This window comes from Physeter macrocephalus, chromosome 4 (genome assembly GCF_002837175.3).
Source record: "Physeter macrocephalus isolate SW-GA chromosome 4, ASM283717v5, whole genome shotgun sequence".
Classification (NCBI taxonomy): domain Eukaryota; kingdom Metazoa; phylum Chordata; class Mammalia; order Artiodactyla; family Physeteridae; genus Physeter; species Physeter macrocephalus.
Window position 1 is genome coordinate 21,314,459 of NC_041217.1, and position 15,104 is coordinate 21,329,562.

The 15,104-nt window shown below is 38.0% G+C and overlaps 1 protein-coding gene and 1 non-coding gene across 9 annotated transcripts in view; one reads left to right on the top strand and one right to left on the bottom strand.

The window, feature by feature from the left end:
* Nucleotides 1–15,104, top strand: part of MIA3 (MIA SH3 domain ER export factor 3) — a 78,718-nt gene that overhangs the window by 33,338 nt on the left and 30,276 nt on the right. For all 8 annotated transcript variants that reach the window (XM_055084036.1, XM_055084034.1, XM_055084035.1 and 5 more), the window contains 12 exons: nt 570–701; nt 3,610–3,631; nt 4,342–4,430; nt 4,800–4,877; nt 4,963–5,073; nt 6,426–6,497; nt 6,677–6,781; nt 7,475–7,597; nt 7,707–7,818; nt 8,955–9,010; nt 9,101–9,191; nt 9,338–9,476. In XM_055084036.1, the coding sequence (XP_054940011.1) occupies nt 570–701; nt 3,610–3,631; nt 4,342–4,430; nt 4,800–4,877; nt 4,963–5,073; nt 6,426–6,497; nt 6,677–6,781; nt 7,475–7,597; nt 7,707–7,818; nt 8,955–9,010; nt 9,101–9,191; nt 9,338–9,476 (1,130 nt within the window). The remainder of the gene's footprint in view (nt 1–569; nt 702–3,609; nt 3,632–4,341; nt 4,431–4,799; nt 4,878–4,962; nt 5,074–6,425; nt 6,498–6,676; nt 6,782–7,474; nt 7,598–7,706; nt 7,819–8,954; nt 9,011–9,100; nt 9,192–9,337; nt 9,477–15,104) is intronic.
* On the bottom strand, nt 4,676–4,748 carry TRNAG-UCC (transfer RNA glycine (anticodon UCC)). The gene has a single exon. It is a non-coding gene; the product is annotated as a tRNA-Gly (tRNA).

The window sequence follows — 15,104 nt, forward strand, 5'->3', positions numbered from 1 at the left end:
TTTGAAATGAAAACATTGGGTTTATAGAAGACAGTTAAATTCAGAGCAGTCTATGTAAACCAGTTATCAGGAAGTGTTTGAAGTTTCTCAGCGTTTGTCTTTCTGTGAGTAGAAAACAATTAACATTTCAAATCTTAGAGGAAAAGCTGATTATTTGCGTTGTTCAGTATCACTTCGGTTTTATTTGCAGCCATAAAAGATTCTATAGTATGTTTCAACTTGTTGTTTTATGTGGCTTAAGTCATAAAAACCAGCTAAGAGAAAAGTATGATCCAGAGGGATTCGAGCCATGTGTTGGACAACATGATGTGTAGGGCTTATTGCAAAATGGAAATATATGCTCAAAGTAAAGACAGATTTATAATGTTTAAAAATACATCAAGCCAAACAAGAAATAGGAAGCAGCTGCCGGTATCCTCTTTTTATCGAAGCAGTGGAAACTATTGAAGAACTTTGAGGGGATAGCTGTCTAATGGAGTTTGAATTAGATTTCTGCGGATGATTCTCTGTGACTGCTTTATTGTAAATTTCTTTCAGGTTTCCCACAATTTCTAATATCTCTATTTCAGCTAGTTGCTACATTGCCTGATGATGTTCAGCCTGGGCCTGATTTTTATGGACTGCCCTGGAAGCCTGTACTTACCACTGCCTTCTTCGGAATTGTTTCATTTGCCATTTTCTTCTGGAGAACTGTCCTTGCTGTGAGTAAATAAAATTAACGTATACCTTTAGACTCATAAATACAGGACTGTTTTATAATCACTTGCGCTTTTGTTTCTTTTTTAGTTACTAAGTTGAACACAATATTTATAATCCAAGCTAACAGTGTAATCTTTGTTGGTAAAGACATAGGTGAACAAGAAGACATGTGTATAATCTCAATGGGAAAACTTCAGTTTATAAATCAGAAGCCTTAAAAATGTTCATGTCCTTTTATATAGTATAATACCATATCTAGTAGTCTATTCTAAAGAAGTAGCCGATCATACGTTAGAGATCTTGTACAGGGTGTTAAAAATGGAACCGTATCTATTAGAGTGAAAACGTCACACAACCTAAATTATCCATCGTGGGGGGGTTATTAAATCATTGTTCATCTATATAATGAGATATTAGGCAGCTCTTAAAATTTATGTATTCCAAAGACATTGGGGCACAGAAAGTGCTCACAATTTAATGTTAAATGGAAAAAAGCAGTAACCAAGACTTTAAAGTGTAGATAAACTGTGTATTATATAAACGCATATATATGTACAGAAAAAATGCCGCAAATGGTAAAAATATATATCAGGAGAAGAGGTAAATTTTCAGTCCTTTTCCTTATATGTATCTGTTTCACAGATTTTTCTAATTTGATCATGTGCTGTTGTGTTCAGAAAACATCTTTTTATTTGCAAATACATATTATATAGTGTCCAAAGACACACTATTAAAATTTTTATTCCTTAGGGTCTTTTTCTGTGTATAATTTATCTTTCATGCTTATATATATATATATGTATATATATGTGTGTTCTCGTACAGATACATGCTTATGATTCTGTTTGGTGGTCATCTAACATGATTGAGGAAGAAGTAATTCTGTGTAAATGAGCTTTGCAGATGAAAAGCTTTCAGTTTCAGTTGAAGCTTAACAATTAAATGGCCAAAAGCATTGGATGAGTACCATTCTAAACTTGAGTATTCTGATTTCTTAATTTTATCAGACATATCATTGTTAATAAGCTTTCTCTCCTTGCACAAGTGATTGTAAAATCACTTAAAAAGAAGGGTCTTTTGCCTGGATTCTTGTGAAGACTCCCTAAACCTCATGGGGCTTTTTCTCAGATACAAGGAAAAAGAATAGAAAGGGTGAACAGAAGGGAAAACGGTGAAAACGTTTTCTGTTTCCCACTCTTGATTCTCCCATCTCCAAAACCCTGACATGGCTTAGATTTTTTACAAGGTTATGTAGGCTTTATGTCCTAACTGCTGCCCTGCAGCCTCGACATTTGGGACCTTGGTCCCTACTCTAATTGCCTGCTTGTTGCATCTTCCTGCTTTCTCTTTCCTGTTGATTTGGATGAAAGGAGGATAAAGGAAGCTTACTCCCTCATTAGCAAGGCTGTGACATTAGAGAAATAGTTATTTATTTCTGTGTTGGAACTCTGAATGCAGTTTCCTGTAACAGCATCATTAAAAATGGTATTAGATACTGTAATAATATCGAGATCATGGATGATTTGTGGACTGATCTGCGCATCTCATCACCATTTATGATGTTTGACGAGGGAAATAAGTTCTGGGTTACAAAGACATTTAGTAACACTTTTTAAAAAATTGAGTACTGCTTGTATTTTATTCTCCTGTAATTCGGTGCTGTCTTCAGGAGATGATTTAGAAGATGTTAGCTGTTATTTCTCTCATTGCTTGTGTATTTTCCTGTAGCAGTCTTCTTTTCCCTTTTAGATTTATGACTGCTATTTTTAGGGGGTTGGGAAAATCAGATGCTGTAGTCTGTTAGATTTCTGAATTCACCCAATAGCCAACTTTGATTAGGAATTCTAAGATGTTTTCTGATGAAAGAGGCATATCTTAGTACAACAATCATGCCTTTAATTTTGTTTCCTCAGAGTCTTTTTCAATTATCATTGTTTCTAGATCTCATTCTGGCTATTTGGGGTTGTCAAATAAATGATTTGGATAAGTGAAGCATTAGTATGTTTAATATGAAACCACTATTCCTCTTCACTTTTTTTAAATTGAGAAATAATTGACTAGTAACATTATATTAGTTTCAGGTGTACAAATAGTAATTTGATATTTGTATATATTGCAAAATGATTGCCAATAAGTCTAGTTATTAACATCCATCACCAACGCATAGTTACAAGATCTTTTTTCCCCTTTTCCCCCCTTTAAGATCTCTCTTAGCAACTTCCATATATATAAAATAATCCCTTTCCATTATGGAACTTAAGTGCTCTAAGATTGGTGCTCATTGAAAAGATACATGAACGTATCTTTTTTTAAAAATTATTTATTTATTTTTGGTTGCATTAGGTCTTCATTGCTGCGCGCGCGCTTTCTCTAGTTGTGGTGAGCGGGGGCTACTCTTGATTGCAGTGCGCGGGCTTCTCATTGTGGTGGCGTCTCTCGTTGCAGAGCACGGGCTCTAGGCGCGCAGGCTTCAGCAGTTGTGACACGCGGGTTCAGTAGTTGTGGCTCGCGGCCTCTAGAGCGCGGGCTTAGTAGTTGTGGCGCATGGGCTTAGTTGCTGCATGGCATGTGGGGTCTTCCCGGAGCAGGGATCAAACCTGTGTCCCCTGCATTGGCAGGCGGATTCTTAACCACTGCACCACCAGGGAAGTCCCCGTGAACGTATCTTTAGTTGCAAAAATAAGGTATTTACCTTAGTGCTTTTATCTATCAGAAACTATTAATGAAGTATCACTACCAATTAAATTTGAAATTTTTTTTAGCCTTTTCTTATTTTTTAATCCCCTTATGCTGAACCAAACCATTATTAAATTTTCATTCTGTTATGATTTGACTATTGTGTTAAGAACTATAATATGTCTATTAATAAGATGTCTTGATATCAAATTTAATTTTATTTCTCTCTTTTAGGTAAAGAATAGAGTATATCAAGGTAAATATTCAGGCTTATTTTGTTATTTGTACTATTCCCTCAGTATTGGTATTTGATATGAGTTTTGTGTAACCTAACAGTAGATATGGTGACTTCTGATCTCTGATTGACTTATTAACTCCTGAACATTTTACTAATCCTATGTTGCTAGCTTAGATGACAGAGTAGATGGTGATGCTAGTAGATGAGATAGGAGTTGAGGTGGCAGCAGGGAGAATAGGATTCGGCTTGGGCAGATTGACTTTGAATGTTGAAGTAGTGCAATTTATTACCTGTGAACAGTGTTCCTGTGCTAATGGTTTATTCAGTACAGTAAATACGTATTTAAGTAGATAATTTGAGGAATAGAGGTATGTCAGTATGCTTGCATTTTCTATTTCTATTTACAAATGGCATATATTTGAAATGATCACATTTGCTGAGAAGAAAGGTGCTCATGAAAGGGAAAGACATTGAGCTAAAACATTTTACTGTATTTCCTGTCTTTGAAATAAATTTAAATTGGAATCTCATTGAAGTAAGGGTTATTATGTTTTTCTTAAATTTTAATATTTTTACACCCTTAGTGCTGTTAACTACAGTTTGCTTTTTAAAGTCATAATAGTTACGCTGAGTTCATTTCCCCCAGAGTGCCAGATAGCATGTCTTTGCTGCTAATGCATTGGGTAATTCAATTTTTGATGATTTTATGGATTCCCCCCCCTTTTCAGTCACTGAACAGCAAATTTCTGAGAAGTTGAAGAATATCATGAAAGAAAATGCAGAGCTTGTACAAAAATTATCAAGTTATGAGCAGAAGGTATTAATTATTCTTTTAGTTTTTTCCCCCTGTGGTTCCAGCTCGAATTATTTCCTCCTGTCTTATAGTTCAGTTGTTATGGTGTTTTTAAATCATATTAAAAAAATTTTTTTTAATCTCCTGCAAACTGTCCAAATGTGAAGCAATCATCATATGTGTAAAGTACTGCTTTCTTCTCTGAGGGATCTCCTATTTGGAGATAAGTTTTTTTTTTCTTTTGGCTGTATGGCCCGACATGTGGGTTCTTCCCTGACCAGGGATCGAACCTGTGCCCCCTGCAGTGGAAGTGCAGAGTCTTAACCACTGAACCACCAGGGAAGTCCTGGAGATAAGTTTTGGTAGCACTATAATTTATGTTTCTAAATTTAGATCAAGGAATCAAAGAAACATGTTCAAGAAACCAAGAAACAAAACATGATTCTCTCTGACGAAGCAATTAGATTTAAGGTAAAAATCCCTTCTCTTTTTGAGATTACATTCTAAAGACAAAAGAAAAATAATGAGTAATTATTATTAATACCTTTTTTTGTAGGATAAAATCAAGAATCTCGAAGAAACTAATGAAATTCTGGGTGACACAGCTAAAAGTTTGCGTGCTATGTTAGAATCTGAGAGAGAACAGAATGCGAAGAATCAGGACTTGGTAAGAGTTTTGCTGTCAGGTGTTACTGTAAATTGGCTTTTGAACTATTTTGTAGGTTGGGTGAGATGAACTCTGCATTTTCCCATGCTTTAACTCGAATAATATTGGGAGTCAGGGAAGCTGAGCCTACTTCTATGCATTTTCGTGGAATTTTAAATGCTAATACCCCAAGTTATTAATTTTACAGGCCTCGGAAGTATTTTTGTCCTCAGCCCTGGGTAATTTTCATATTGCTTGGCTCTGCCCTTTGAAACATGTAGAGCAAATAAGAAATAGTTGCCCCTTTGAGTGGTCTTAGTACTTTGTTTTGATTTGTTTTTGCATGGTTCTTTTCTAAAAATAAACTTTAAATGCTAGAACAGTTTTTTTTTTTTTTAATTTTTATTTATTTATTTATTTATTTATTTATTTATTTATCTTTGGCTGAGTTGGATCTTCGTTTCTGCGCGCAGGTTTTCTCTGGCTGCGGCGAGCGGGGGCTGCCCTTCATTTTGGCGCGCGGGCTTCTCAGTGCTGTGGCTTCTCTTGTTGCGGAGCATGGGCTCTAGGTGCGCAGGCTTCAGTAGTTGTGGCGCACGGGCTTAGTTGCTCCGCAGAATGCAGGATCTTCCTGGACCAGGGCTCGAACCCGTGTCCCCTGCATTGGCAGGTGGATTCTTAACCACTGCACCACCAGGGAAGTCCCTAGAACAGTTTTTGAATTACATAAAAGTTGGAAAGATAGTAGAGAGGGTTCCCATATATTGCACACCCAGTTAAGCTTGATCACCTGGCTGAGGTAGTATTTGCCAGGTTTCTCTGCTATAAAGTTACCCGTTTTCCATCCTTGCATATTGTACTCTTTGGAAGGAAGTTACTGTGCACAACCCACAGTTAAAGAGTGAAGAGTTATGCCCCATCTCCTTGACAGACTCCTCGATACATTTTGGAATTCTGTATCTGAGATTTGGCTCTTCCCTCTCAAGTCCAGCCATTTTTAGTTTAGCAAGAGAAGTTTTAAGTGACCTTGGGATTTTTTTCTCTACCACTAGGAAAAATCATTGATTTGAACTGGTTTACTTGATTTTTTTTCATTTTCTTTCCTTTGACTTTTTTGTCTCGTCATGTACCCCATTGTTTCATAACTAGGAAAGTTGTGGATGGTATGAACTATTTATGCCTTCAGTATTTTCTTTCCTCATGTCTTTACATTGTTGACTTTTCTCCTAGGCCAAGACTGGATCCTCTGCTTTTACCTGCTATCTAGGGGATGGCTCTGGGATGTGTTTTGTTAATGTTTCTTCTTTTTATCATATATCCCAGTGTTTCTACTGAAATTCTAATACATTTTTGTGTTCTTTTTCCCATGGCAGATATCAGAAAACAAGAAATCTGTAGAGAAGTTAAAAGATGTTATTTCAGTGAATGCCTCAGAATTTTCAGAGGTAAAGCTCTCTACAGTTCCTGCAAGATATATTAATATGATGTCTTAGTATTTTGAGGAGCAAACATTTGATGTGTGCTAGAAAATGCAAAAGACAAAAACCGTATGTCTAATTGGGAAAGTAACTTTTTTTGTGTTTTTCTTTGGAATTATTGCACTAATACGAGTGTTTTGCGTTAGGTTCAAATTGCCCTTAATGAAGCTAAACTTAGTGAAGAGAAAGTGAAGTCTGAATGCCATCGGGTTCAAGAAGAAAATGCTAGACTTAAGAAGAAGAAAGAGCAGGTAAAGGAAAGTTAACATCATAGATTATGTAAACTAGAAAACCAAATACCATTACCTCTTGAATATCTTTTCTTGGATATGGTTTTTAAGGAAATGAAGTATGTATGCAGGATTCAATTTTTAGATATGCAGAGTTTAAACTGCACTCCCCAAATTGAGTACATGTGTACATTCTCCATCTGTGCTAGGTTTTCTGTTCTTTTGTACAATTCCTTGCAGCTATCAGAATGTTTAGTCTTTGTCTCATCCAGCACCAGCCAATTATTAACTTGAATAGCCTCAAGAGGGCGATGGACTTGCTTCTTAGACCAAAGAATTAGGTATTTATTACCCTCCTTTGAGCAGTTACTGTTTCTCTGACCAAGGGACGGTTACATGATCGGGAGTCTGGACTTGGTAGGCAGTGAGACGTGCCCTTCTATTCCTACTGGAAGTGAATTATTTGAACGGCTGCAATTTTCTGAAGGATGCAATACGCTAGATCAGTGTCCTTGACAGCTCTTAGGTTCTTATTGCAGTTCTGAGGGATAGAGTCACTCTCCCCTCTCCCTTAACCAAGGCTATAGTATAGTCCCTAATGACAAGCCAAGGAGAAGCATGGCTCGCTGCTTCCCTGGCTCCTTTTTTGTGGTCTTGCTGTCTCCAGTGCAAAAGCCATTAACGTTTAGAAATTCATGTGTTTTAACTTTCCAGTTGCAGCAAGAAATCAAAGACTGGAGTAAATCACATGCTGAGCTCAGTGAACAGATCAGATCATTTGAGAAGTCTCAGAAAGATTTGGAAGTAGCTCTCACTCACAAAGATGATAATATTAATGTGAGTTCATTCTCCTAAATACATGCTTAATTCTCGTGAATTCTCATGAATCTGGGTAATTGAAATTGAGAGGCTCTTTCTAATAAATACCCTTTTGCTTCTTTTCTAGGCTTTGACTAATTGCATTACACAGTTGAATCAGTTAGATTGTGAATCTGAATCTGAGGGTCAAAATAAAGGAGGAAATGAATCAGATGAATTAGCAAATGGAGAAGTGGGAGGTAAGATTGGTTTCAGGGAGGTTGGCCCTCTTTTTGCCTTCTAGTCTCTAAGTACACTGATGCTTTTTTCAACGGTCTGAATTTCCTCTTTAGGGTTAAAGCTGTAGACGCCTGTCACTGAATTTGTACAGTTGGCGCTCCGAATCTGTGGGTTCACATCCGTGGATTCACCCAACTGCAGGTTGAAAATATTTGGAGAAAAAAAATTCCAGATAGTTCAGAAAAGCAAAACTTCATTTTGCTGCATGCCAGCAGCTGCTTATGTAACATTTACATTGTATAAGGTATTATAAGTAACTTAGAGACGAAGTATGTGGGAAGATGTGTGTAGGTTATGTGCAAATGCTGTGCCATTTTATATAAGGGACTCGAGCATCCACGGATTTTGGTTTCCCGTGGGGGGTGGGGGAGGGGTCCTGGAGCCAATCTCTTGTGGATACCAAGGGACGACGATACAGGTCTGTATGCGTTGGGCAGAGGTGGGTTGCTGGCTTGTGGTACAGCAGTAGGCATGCACTGGAGCCAGAGCAGCATCGGTCCTGTCTCCCAGCTCTGTGTACTGCACACCCCTCAGTACGAGAAACTTCTTTCTGAACTTCACGCTTATCATTTCTGTAGCTCTGTGGTTTTAGGGCCACAACCAATTTCAAAAGTACCGAGTGGTTGGAGCCGTAAACTTAACTAAGCAGTTAGAGTGGAGGCTAAAGGGAAAGAGTGTTTACTGATGAGAGAAATGTTTGTAGACACTCTATCCCAGGTTGGAGATTGTTCACATTGTGGGTGTTTTAAACTACACCTGGTAGCAGATTCAAGGAGAGAGCAGAGGATTGAGTCTTTCTAAATAAGATATTTGACTGGGTGGGGGCAGGTAGATCTGAGAGAGAAGAAGGAGCTTTACTTCACATATCCCTTCTTGCTCAAGTACAGCATGGATAATGTTTTCATTGTACAAACTGGGAATTCGTTTTTTCAACCTAAGTTTGCACATCTCTTAGAAGTCAAATAGCTGAATCAGTTCTTTTCGTTAGTTTGTTTTTTCATTGAATGTTTGAACGTGATAATTTTGGGGGGGAAATCAAGAAAATATAGTTAAGCAGCAAGGAAGGAAAGAGCACTGAAATCCTTTCGTTTTTTAGGTGACCGGAGTGAGAAGGTGAAAAAGCAGCTTAAGCAGATGATGGACATTTCTCGGGTACAATCCTTTTTATAGAGTACTATAAGTGCCTGTGAATTCTTACTATGCCTCACTTTTAAGACTGTTTCTCTCTTCTGCAAATTTTAGACACAGACTGCAATATCAGTAGTTGAAGAGGATCTAAAACTTTTACAATTTAAACTTAGAGCCTCCATGTCCACTAAATGTAACCTGGAAGGTAGGTTGCTTCTTGGAAAGAAATTGCCACCGGAAAAATAAAGAGTGGCTTCCTGTTTCCATGTTCTCACCCCCCTTAACGCTGGCCTCCTCAGCAAGTTCTCCAGTTCTTGTGCACACAAAGCTCAAATGTTTTATCCCTTACAGACCAAATAAAGAAATTAGAGGAGGATCGCAATTCCCTGCAGTCTGCCAAAGCTGTACTGGAAGATGAATGCAGAACACTGAGGCAGAAAGTGGAGATTCTGAATGAGCTCTATCAGCAGAAGGAGATGGCTCTGCAGAAGTAAGGTTTTCGTGGTTCATTGTTAACAATATTGTCATCTAACTAAATGTCTGTACTACTATAGATAATCTTGTCTTTTTTAAAGACTGTTTATAGTTTTTTCTGTCTATAATTAGTATAGATGTCTTTCTTCCTTTCAACCCTGTTTCCCATAACTTGCCTTTTTTTTTCCATTTTAACTAATTGTCAGCAATTATTGCCTGTAATTTACTTGAAGCGTAGTAGTTATGCTACTATAGTAGCGTAGTAGTAGTAGTAGTAGTAGTAGTAGTAATGCTACCCCATAGTAGTTATGCATAGTAGTTATGCTACTAACTAACAGGTACTAACAGTTGCTGTTGTGGAAGTGCTTCTTTTGATGATTCATACCCTTTCTGAGGCTCCATCACTTACTCCACTTTTCTTTTGCTCTTGTTAGTTATGTCATTCTGATTTGTCTTGCATTTGTTCTACTAGTTTTTAATATAGCCTTTAAAAATCCTGAGTGATTTGTATGACATGATTTTAAATAGAATAAATACTTCAAAAGGAGTACTTAGGTACTGACAGTATTGTAAGTTTTGGACTTACTATAGTCAATATTCAGACTATACATATATAATATGTAATTGTGGCAAGGTTGTTGGGAGTTTTGAATATAGAAATGCTTGTTTCATCCTCAGAGCAACTTATGAGATAGGTACAATTATTATTTGTATATTAAGTATAGGAGGCTGAGGCTCAGAGAGACTAAGTAACTTACCCAATATCACATCGTAGTGAAGCACCCAGTATCACATCGTAGTGAAGCAGGGCCTTGTACTAGGTTTTTCTGACTCTATAGCACATGCCCCTAACTTTTTAACTGCATGTGTTCTAAATGACAACCATATGGAAACCATAAAAAAAAAAAAGAAAGAAATACCTGTTTCATGTGTACGTTTAGGTATTAATCTTTTGAAATATACATCTCAAATTTGGAGTTAGATATCTTTTGAAAGATATACTTTCATAGTTCAAGTTTTCTCCGCCAAAAATACCTGAATCCTCTGAAATAGTTTATTGGTGGCAGTTGCTATTTGTGTTTGCTCCTATACTTCTCTCTTTGGCATTTATAGCAGCCTATGAGCAGGCTTATTTTGCTAAGCAAATTTAATCTTTTTCATATGCTTAGGGTGCTATTGCCAGATGCCATTAAACATTGGAACCATACCACTAACTTTTTCTCTAATTCTTTGCTCACCAAGAAATTAGTTTAGATTTTCCAAGTTTTATTCAGGCCAGCTCTAAATACCTGACTTGCTTCAGATAAATACTTCCCATTTCATTATTTATTATTTATTTATTTAAAAAGCACTTCTCTGGGGACTTCCCTGGTGGCTCAGTGGATAAGACTCTGCACTCCCAGTGTGCTACTAACTAACAGGTACTAACAGTTGCTGTTGTGGAAGTGCTTCTTTTGATGATTCATACCCTTTCTGAGGCTCCATCACTTACTCCACTTTTCTTTTGCTCTTGTTAGTTATGTCATTCTGATTTGTCTTGCATTTGTTCTACTAGTTTTTAATATAGCCTTTAAAAATCCTGAGTGATTTGTATGACATGATTTTAAATAGAATAAATACTTCAAAAGGAGTACTTAGGTACTGACAGTATTGTAAGTTTTGGACTTACTATAGTCAATATTCAGACTATACATATATAATATGTAATTGTGGCAAGGTTGTTGGGAGTTTTGAATATAGAAATGCTTGTTTCATCCTCAGAGCAACTTATGAGATAGGTACAATTATTATTTGTATATTAAGTATAGGAGGCTGAGGCTCAGAGAGACTAAGTAACTTACCCAATATCACATCGTAGTGAAGCACCCAGTATCACATCGTAGTGAAGCAGGGCCTTGTACTAGGTTTTTCTGACTCTATAGCACATGCCCCTAACTTTTTAACTGCATGTGTTCTAAATGACAACCATATGGAAACCATAAAAAAAAAAAAGAAAGAAATACCTGTTTCATGTGTACGTTTAGGTATTAATCTTTTGAAATATACATCTCAAATTTGGAGTTAGATATCTTTTGAAAGATATACTTTCATAGTTCAAGTTTTCTCCGCCAAAAATACCTGAATCCTCTGAAATAGTTTATTGGTGGCAGTTGCTATTTGTGTTTGCTCCTATACTTCTCTCTTTGGCATTTATAGCAGCCTATGAGCAGGCTTATTTTGCTAAGCAAATTTAATCTTTTTCATATGCTTAGGGTGCTATTGCCAGATGCCATTAAACATTGGAACCATACCACTAACTTTTTCTCTAATTCTTTGCTCACCAAGAAATTAGTTTAGATTTTCCAAGTTTTATTCAGGCCAGCTCTAAATACCTGACTTGCTTCAGATAAATACTTCCCATTTCATTATTTATTATTTATTTATTTAAAAAGCACTTCTCTGGGGACTTCCCTGGTGGCTCAGTGGATAAGACTCCGCACTCCCAGTGCAGGGGGCCTGGGTTCGATCCCTGGTCAGGGAACTAGATCCCACATGCATGCCGCAACTAAGAGTTCGCATGCCACAACTGAGGAGCCCGTGAGCCACAACTAAGGAGCCCGGCTGCCACAACTAAGACCCCACGCAGCCAAATAAATAAATAAATAAATAAATATCGGGGGCGGGGAAAGGCACTTCTCTGCCACCAGTAGTCATCTGAATCACCTAAATGGCAATTGTCTTTCTTTATGATATAGTCAGTGTGGCACTGTTTTATTCAATTCCTCCAGCATCCATTCAGTCACCATGTCAGGGCACAAATTGCATGTACTTCATCCCCAAAGCCACTGTATGTGCTCAGGCCCAAGTCATCTTTTCTGCCAGCCCTTAACTAATCACCTGTCTCCAGTTTCTCTTTCTTACACCTCTTCTTCCAAGTCTACAGCTGCTAGAAGGAACTTTCTAAAATACAAGTCCTTGTATATCATCATGTGGTTTAAAATCTGTCGAGGAGGCCCCCCCATTCCCTCAGGGTCAATTTCCGACTGTTCGGCAGGCACACAGGGCCCCTCAGCTGTCCTGAGCTGCCTCTCCAGGTGCATTTCCTGCAGCTCCTTCTGATGCAGCCTGACCTGACCACAGTTCCTTCGTGCCACTCTGAGCTTCTGTGTAGTTATGCATGCTGCTTTTTCTGTAGTAAAAATGTCCTTTTACATTATTTCCACCTGGCAGTCTCCTGCCTACTCAAATATTTATGTTCCCTAAAATCTTTTCTAGAGTGAGTTGTGACATAAATAAATAAATAGGTGAGTACTCATTTTTTCCTTATAATGTAATTCCTAAATGTATATTTGGGTTTAAATCTACATATTGGTATTTGCTTTCTATTTGATGGCCTGTTCTATGTTCTTTTTTCTCTTCTTTCTGTCTTTCGGATTATTTGAATATTTTTAATAATTCTGTTTTTCCCCTGTGTAAGCTTGGTAGTTATTGGTTGCTTTACTTGTCTTCATATACTTACCCTAAAGACCACAGCATGTATCCTGGACTTACTCAGTCAGTAGATTTACCTCTTTCTGGGCTTTAACTCCCTCCTGAGTTAAGATGCTCCTGCATTTTAATTCTTTGTATACTTAAACTCCACAAGATGTTTTTATTGTCTATTACAGTGCTTCCCGGCCAGTATTCACTTGATTTACACACATATTTATACAAGCATACCTGGTTTTATTGCACTTTGCTTTATTGCGCTTTGCAGATACTGCATTTCTTACACATTGAAGGTTCATGGCAACCCCGCGTCAAGCAAGTCTTTCGGCACCATTTTTCCAACAGCATTTGCTCGCTTTGCGTCTCTGTCACATTTTGGTAATTCTCGCAGTATTTCAAACTTTTTCATTATTATATTTGTTATGGTGATCTGTGATCAGTGATCTTTAATGTTACTTTAAAGATTATGGGGCTTCCCTGGTGGCGCAGTGGTTGAGATTCCGTCTGCCAATGCAGGGGACACGGGTTCGAGCCCTGGTCTGGGAAGATCCCACATGCCGCGGAGCAGCTGGGCCCGTGAGCCACAACTACTGAGCCTGTGCGTCTGGAGCCTGTGCTCTGCAACAAGAGAGGCCGCGATAGTGAGAGGCCCGCGCACCGCGATGAAGAGTGGCCCGCGCTTGCCGCGACTAGAGAAAGCCCTCGCACAGAAACGAAGACCCAACACAGCCATAAATAAATAAATAAATAAAATTTAAAAAAAAAAGATTAGGAAGGCTCAGATGATGGTTAGCATATTTCAGCAGTAAAGTATTTGACAGTTAAGGCTTGTATGTTGTTTTTCAGACATAATGCTATTGCACACTTTATAATAGACTACAGTATAGTGTAAACATAACTTTTACATGCCCTGGGAAACCAGAAAATTCCGAAACTCACTTTCTTTCTCCGCTTTATTGTGGTGGTCTGGAACCGAACCTGCAGTATCTCTGAGGTCTGCCTGTAGTTCCTGTAGTTCTTGATCCTCTCCTCCACCTTTGGTCTGCCATTTGGGATCACTTTCATTCTACTTGAAGAATGTCCTTTAGCGACAGATTTCATCAACTTATCTTTGTGTGAAAACGTCTTTATTTTGACTTCATTTTTTAAGGATATTCTGCTGGCTCTGGGAGTTTTGCAGTTATTTAATTCCAGCACTTTAAAGATAACCAGTTAGTTTCCGGTTTTGAAGTTTCTTTAAGGAATCCAGTATCACTCTTATTTTCCCTGTTCAGATGTCTCACCCCTGCCGTTGCTGCCTTTAAAAGTTCTCTTTTGGTTTTTCAGCAGTTTTATTGGGAGGTGTCTAGGTGTGGGTGTTTTGGGTTTGTGTTTCTCTTCTCCTTCCCCTCCCCTTCCCTAACTATTTTGCATTTATGCTGTTTGAGGTCATCAGCACCTCCTGAACTTTGGGGTCTTTCTCCACATGTTGATTCTGCCTCATTCTCTCTTCTGAGATTCCATTTAAACCTTTTTTAAAATAATTTCCCCTATGTCTGCTACATTCTTACCTATAATTGCTTCATTCTGGATTTTTTTTCTGACCTGTCTTCCAGTGTGCTAACATCTCACTTCAGTTATCAAATCTGCTACTGAAATCATTCATTGAGTTCTTAATTCCAGTTACTGTGTTTCAATTTTGTAGTTTCTAATCCGTTGCTGAAATTTGTAATCTTGACTTTTGCTTCCATGAATATGTAAGTCACAGTTATTTTAAAGTCTGTGTGATAATTCCATTATGTGGATCCTCGATGGGTCATTCCTCTTGTCTTTTAGATTTTAATCACAGTGTCTTGTGGGGTGCCTAGACAGTTTTGATTGAGTGGCAAACATTGTAGAGGGAATTGGAGGCCAAGAATGGTGTTGTTTTCCTAGAGAAAAGATTTGAGTTTATTTCTAGCAGGTGGTCGTTATTTTAATCCAGTCAGCAATAGAGGTCATCCAAAAATGGCTTAGTTCCAGACTTCCCTGGTGGCACAGTGGTTAAGAATCCGCCTGTCGATGCAGGGGACACGGGTTCGAGCCCTGGTCCGGGAAGATCCCACATGCCGCAGAGCAACTAAGCCCGTGTGCCACAACTATTGAGCCTGCGCTCTAGAGCGTGCGAGCCACAACCACTGAGCCTGCATGCCACAGC